The 6,587-nt window shown below is 24.9% G+C and overlaps 1 protein-coding gene across 1 annotated transcript; it reads right to left on the reverse strand.

Moving 5' to 3' along the window:
• Positions 1-1,300: 1,300 nt before the first annotated feature.
• Positions 1,301-5,987, reverse strand: LOC111616805 (synaptogenesis protein syg-2-like; the record flags this gene model as incomplete). The annotated part of the gene is made up of 3 exons (XM_023358167.1): positions 1,301-1,512; positions 4,939-5,229; positions 5,697-5,987. Coding segments are annotated over 3 exons (794 nt in total), but the record flags the coding sequence as incomplete, so codon positions are not given.
• Positions 5,988-6,587: the final 600 nt, after the last annotated feature.

Genomic DNA, 6,587 nt, shown 5'->3' on the forward strand with positions numbered 1-6,587 from the left:
ATAAAAATCAAATATAACTAAATAGCGCCTCGGTCATTCGACCTGAAGTATGTATAGTTGAGAGTTGATATAAATGAAACTGGAAGTTAATTTGTTTGCTTTTCTTTTTTGCTAACTTTTTATAAAGTTATCAATAAATAACCTTAGAGTTATATTGAAAGGTTAGAACCGTACTTTTAAACATAAAATAATTAACTTATTTTATGGCATTTTCAATTCTAGATATAAAACTTTTTTATTGATACATTAAGGTTTGAAAGACGATAGTTTTTAGAAAACTGATTTTTTGAACTTCCGTATACAGTATATAAATAAGAAATGGGAAGTGGACGATAACTTTCTATAAACATTTGTGATAAATTTTTCTTTTTCCTCCTTTTAATGTTAAATATTTAAATTTGTTGATATTCATTTAGTTGTATAAATGTTTTGCTGTATATAAATAATAACTAAACCTTTGATTACTAAAATACGGTTACCGATAACTTATTATTTATTTCTAATTTAGAAAACTTATGATTTAATTGAAAAATTATATATATACTCACGATATATACATATATATCGTGAGTATAGAACCATATGTGACTAACTCTAAATCTCTAAATTTTGCACTTTTGAATAATAGAGTATTCCTATTATATTCAACAGGGTTATTTGAGATCATATTTGGAACCATAGATAAATAAAATTACGAACGATTACATAAAATAGCAAAGTTTGGTTAGGCAATCGAATATTGGTACAATTTTCAAAACCAGTTTTCTGATAATTACGGTTTCGTAGTTAGTCGCAGATGGTTCTCTATGTATACGATATATGTAGAGAGAAACAAGTATTTAAAAATCATACATAGCCAATCATAATCATAATTTTATTTATAACACGTGATCTATATAAAATACAATCTAAGTTGCAACATAAAAAAATGTAAATGTAGACTGTATCATATACATGTTAGCGGCTCAATCGTGCCGCGAAACTGCTAGTTATGACATAAAAATTATAAATGCATGAAAGATTATCTTAAATCAAAATACTCAAATACTACCAAAATTAGAAGAAAATTAAAACGAATGAAACTTAAAAAGAAAGAGAATAGTTTTTGATAAAATTTCCTCTAATAACAAAAAATTTTCAAATAAAATATTTTTCCAAATTTCAAAAATTACTATATTGCTTTCATTGAAAAAAATTCAGTATATAAAGATTTTTAATTATCGATAGAACTGTATTTAAGAAAATATTTAAAGATTTTTTCATATAGATGTTGGTCATTCAGTCAAATTTAAGAATTTACCTGCCTGTTGATAGTAATGCTGAGATTGGAGGATGTCACCCATCCATCAACTGTCTGAAAACTTTCTGTTTCCACAGATCTGACGACATTTTTATTCACAACCCACGAAAGTTGTGTAGGAGGATTGCTGATGTCGCTATGACAACGAAGCGTGATGGTCTCTCCCAGATGAGCTTCACTTGGACCAATGATTGTCAAATTCTTCGGATTGACTAATGTAAAAAAATAAAGTTGCTTTTTAAAAGAACAATTTATTTTTAACATTAACTGAGATTTTTTTCTTTAGATCGGTTCCATAAAAATTTCTTATATCAAAAATTACCTTCTTAATAAAAACAAAACTTTAAAACTTTTTGAAAGGAATTTTTTCTTAAATTAGTACAGTAGAGATTATTTACGTGAAGCAAAGAATAAGAATTTAAAAAAAGTCTCTTTAATATATTTTCTGAAAGTAAATATTAATCTATCTCTTTCTGATATTAATTTCAGGTTTTTCCTGTTTTTTATTTTATATTTAATGTAATTATTTTTGAAAAAGAATTTGATATGCCTGTATTTTTTTAATATATTATTAAATTAAATTTCGTTGATTGCTGTAGTTGACATGATTTCTTTTTTTTAGCACAGTAACTTAGTATTTTATCCAAAAAAAAATTAAATCTAAAAATAATCCTTCAAATTTTCAATACATTACGGTTTTAAATTTGTAAAAATAAAAGAAAAAAGAAGAAATTATAATAAACATTAAATTATTATTTAAGATAAATTTTTAAACATGTATTTTAAATATTTTTTTTACGAAACAGAAAATGTAGTTAGTTTATTGATTGTTATAATTTAAATTTAATCGTTTCAAAAAATTAAAACATTTTCAAATAAATTTAATTTTGATATTTTCTTTTACTATAAAATAGACAAAAACCGTTATATTATTCTGGATTTTGTTTAATCTAACTATATTAATTACTGAATTCGATTTAAAACACAATCTAAATTAAATGAATTCATTTAATGTTTTTTAGTTTATCCAGATTCTTATTGGTTTTATTATTCTGACAACCTTTCTTACAATAAATATTAAGACCAGTGTCTGAATAATTCACTTTTATATACAAGAAAGACGATTTGGATACATTCAACATCGAGTTTTGCAAACAATCAGAGATTGGACTTACTGAAATGAACGAATTATTGAATCGATATAAGTAAAACTTGATATAGAAGAGGAATTGTTGGAACCAGAATCAATAAATGTATATCAAATATCAGAAAATACTGAGGATGCTGCATAACAATCGGATTTCATAACAAATTAAAAAGAAAAGAGAGAGAGAGAGAGAGAGAGAATCTGACAAATAAAATTAATTCTCTTACTTCCAAATAAAAAAATAAATAAAATAGAATTTTAAATTACATAAATAAAATTTCGAAAATTTTATGCAATGAATTATTAATTTTTTCATAAAAATAGCCTATACCAGTTCATACAACATGCCTTATTTGAAATCAAATTTATGTTTTATGTATTATGGTATAGGCCCATTTATATAATATAATTTCTTTAAATACATACATATACTAAATGTTAATTAAAAATTTCGATATTACGATTTTAAATTTATTATTCATTATCGATCGATTTGAAAAATTAATTAATTACTAATTATTCCTTTCAAAGAATAACTATATTAAATAGAATTAGAATTATCTTAAATTATTTAAAATTTTGTTTCTTTATAAAAACAATGTCAATTTAAACACAAGATATTCTCCAATAAAAAAGTTATGAGGAATACGGTTTTTAAGAAATTAATTAAATATTTAAAAGTACAATATAACAATTAAGAGTATATATAAAAATTAAAAAATGATTATTATTATTACAACATATATGTATTTTGTATTAAGATTTTAAGTAATATATTTATACTAAAATGTTATTCAAACTGATATTTTCTCACATAAATTTATTTTGAATCACGATTTAATAACGTCTTTAAATGTATGCATATTTATTTATTTATAAAATCGATAAAATAAATTAATAGCAATAAAAATTTTAATTAAATTATGGCTATTTTGTTAATTAGTAATATATCAACATAAACGATATATTTCTGATCTTAAACTCGTTTTAGTAAATTATTAGCATTTCTTTAAATTTTATCATGCACATTTACACAGAAAAAGCCTTAAAATTTATTTTTAATTATTATTTTCAAACAACATTCATCATGAAAATAAAAAGCATATTATATAAAATATTTTATTGTAATATACCTAAGCTATATATACAGTACTATAATTTTTGCATATTTCATTAATAATTATTTTCTAATCTTAAAATTGAAGATATTTCGTGTAAATGAAGCTTTCAAAACTCGTTTTGATAGTATCTTTTATAAGAAATTATCAGCAATTTCTCAAACCAAAAACGAAATTACTTTTAATTAACAAATGCTTGATTATAACCAATTCATAGTTGAATTTCTCCACATCTAATATAATTAGCGATAATTTTTTAAAGTTAAAAATTTTTCAATCGTTTTACTTCGTTGGAAATATTAAATAGAAATTTGAACCTTCTAATTTATACTGAATCTAAGAAAACCGAATAATGCATGCTTAAATTTTAGAATATCACTATTAAAAATAAATAAATACAAGTCTATTAATATTGGAAATAATTAATTAAATACAAGTACACAATAATTATCTGATGAGGGAGCATAATTTACTTAAATATGTAAGTTTTTATCAGTTTTCTTCTTTATTTAATATAATTTAAATTCATATACAATCTATAGGAAATCATCAATACTATGCATACGGTTTCGATCAGTAAGGATTTCGGTTAATATGGGCCTCAGAAGAGATCCTCATTAACCGAATTTCAACGTTTCCAGTTCGACAGAACAGAGATCTAGTACCACTAAACCGATCACTTCTCTCCATTCCTGCTTGCCGTTAGTTAGTAAAAAAAAAAAACTCTAGTTTTCCTAATACAGTGCTCTTATTACTATAGATTAATTTGTAATTTCAACGTTTAGTGTAATTTTTGCAAACAGTTGTTTTAATTTTTCAAAACTTCTACAGAAAACTTTGTGAAGTTAAAAAGGCAGCAATAATAGAAGCGACGCGTGACAAATATTTTGCTTGATTTTTAAAGATTTTTACTTTGTGTTTTTTGGGAGAGGGCTACTTCAGTAGTTAGTCAAAATTCGCCTTAATCAATATTTAATGTTATTTTCCAATTTGTTTTGATTTTCGTGTGCAATTAGAATGTAACCTAGTTTGACTAAATTATTTAAATTAACTAATAATTCTTTAGTACGTTTTAAAATTTGGAAAATGTTTTATTTCATGTTTTAGTCCGCCAAAAAAAAAACATAAATGCAAAAATTACGATTTCAGACTACTTCTTAATAGGCAAATTAATTTATTTCCCATTAATACATATCGAAGTTCAAAATCAGAACTTCGATATGTGAGGCTTCGAAATATGCGTGTACTTATGGACGAATTAACTGCATAAATCGAGAGTTACATGTATTTAGAATAATTTATACTACACATAATATAAATTAGGCAATAAAAATAATCTACGCAATACTTTCATTTTCGTATTTGATACTTACAGAATACATTAAAAGTAATTGCTTTCTTCATTGGTTCCTTTGTAAGAGCATTGGAAACTTCGCATCGAAAAACAGCATTATTGTCTTCGATTCCTGCAGTAAATGTGAAAGTGTTTGTTGTCTCGTAACCCGTACTCGAATGTGTCATATCTACGAGGACATCATTTCGGTACCAAATGATTCGTGGAGCTGGTTTACCACCTCGAGATATGCAAATAAGAACTATCATATCTCCAATTTGTACAACGTCACCATCTTGATATCCTTGAATTATTGGAGGACTTGGAGGAACTAATAAAGTAAAAAACAAAATGGATTAATTAAAAGAAATCTATTTTGATTACATGAATTAATTAAAAATATTATTAATATAACAATAATTTCATAAAATATTTGATATTAGTCTGGAAAATTTTCAACTTTTTATTTTTTCATGTCTTCACTTTACAAAATTTGTAAAAACAAAACGGAGTGAAGATATGAAAATAAATCCAGACTATCATCAAATATTAACCTTTCTATGTTTATATTTAATATTAACATAGAAAGGTTGGGAAAATAATAGAAATAAAATTTCATTATTATTTCTTGATTACATTTCTTAACATAATACTTACTGTAAATAAATTTTTTCCTACTGACAATTCATTCCACTTTTTTNAGTTACATGTATTTAGAATAATTTATACTACACATAATATAAATTAGGCAATAAAAATAATCTACGCAATACTTTCATTTTCGTATTTGATACTTACAGAATACATTAAAAGTAATTGCTTTCTTCATTGGTTCCTTTGTAAGAGCATTGGAAACTTCGCATCGAAAAACAGCATTATTGTCTTCGATTCCTGCAGTAAATGTGAAAGTGTTTGTTGTCTCGTAACCCGTACTCGAATGTGTCATATCTACGAGGACATCATTTCGGTACCAAATGATTCGTGGAGCTGGTTTACCACCTCGAGATATGCAAATAAGAACTATCATATCTCCAATTTGTACAACGTCACCATCTTGATATCCTTGAATTATTGGAGGACTTGGAGGAACTAATAAAGTAAAAAACAAAATGGATTAATTAAAAGAAATCTATTTTGATTACATGAATTAATTAAAAATATTATTAATATAACAATAATTTCATAAAATATTTGATATTAGTCTGGAAAATTTTCAACTTTTTATTTTTTCATGTCTTCACTTTACAAATTTTGTAAAAACAAAACGGAGTGAAGATATGAAAATAAATCCAGACTATCATCAAATATTAACCTTTCTATGTTTATATTTAATATTAACATAGAAAGGTTGGGAAAATAATAGAAATAAAATTTCATTATTATTTCTTGATTACATTTCTTAACATAATACTTACTGTAAATAAATTTTTTCCTACTGACAATTCATTACACTTTTTTTACGAAAAAACAATACTTCCATTAAATATATTTTAGCACTGTCGGATGGCCGAGAAAGTTTAAGGCTTACCACTCTGTGGAAACAGAATCGAATTCAGGCCTTCAAAACCCCTAAGAATTTTTTAGGAGAATGACCTGTCCCGGACATGTTGGACCATGTAACTTACCACCAGGCCGCCCCATAGTGGGCCTAAATCCATGATGGCTGTGGTAAATAGGTCGTCTAGTGTC

This window comes from Centruroides sculpturatus, unplaced genomic scaffold (assembly GCF_000671375.1).
Source record: "Centruroides sculpturatus isolate CEXI.00-Female unplaced genomic scaffold, Cexi_2.0 scaffold3990, whole genome shotgun sequence".
Taxonomy (NCBI): domain Eukaryota; kingdom Metazoa; phylum Arthropoda; class Arachnida; order Scorpiones; family Buthidae; genus Centruroides; species Centruroides sculpturatus.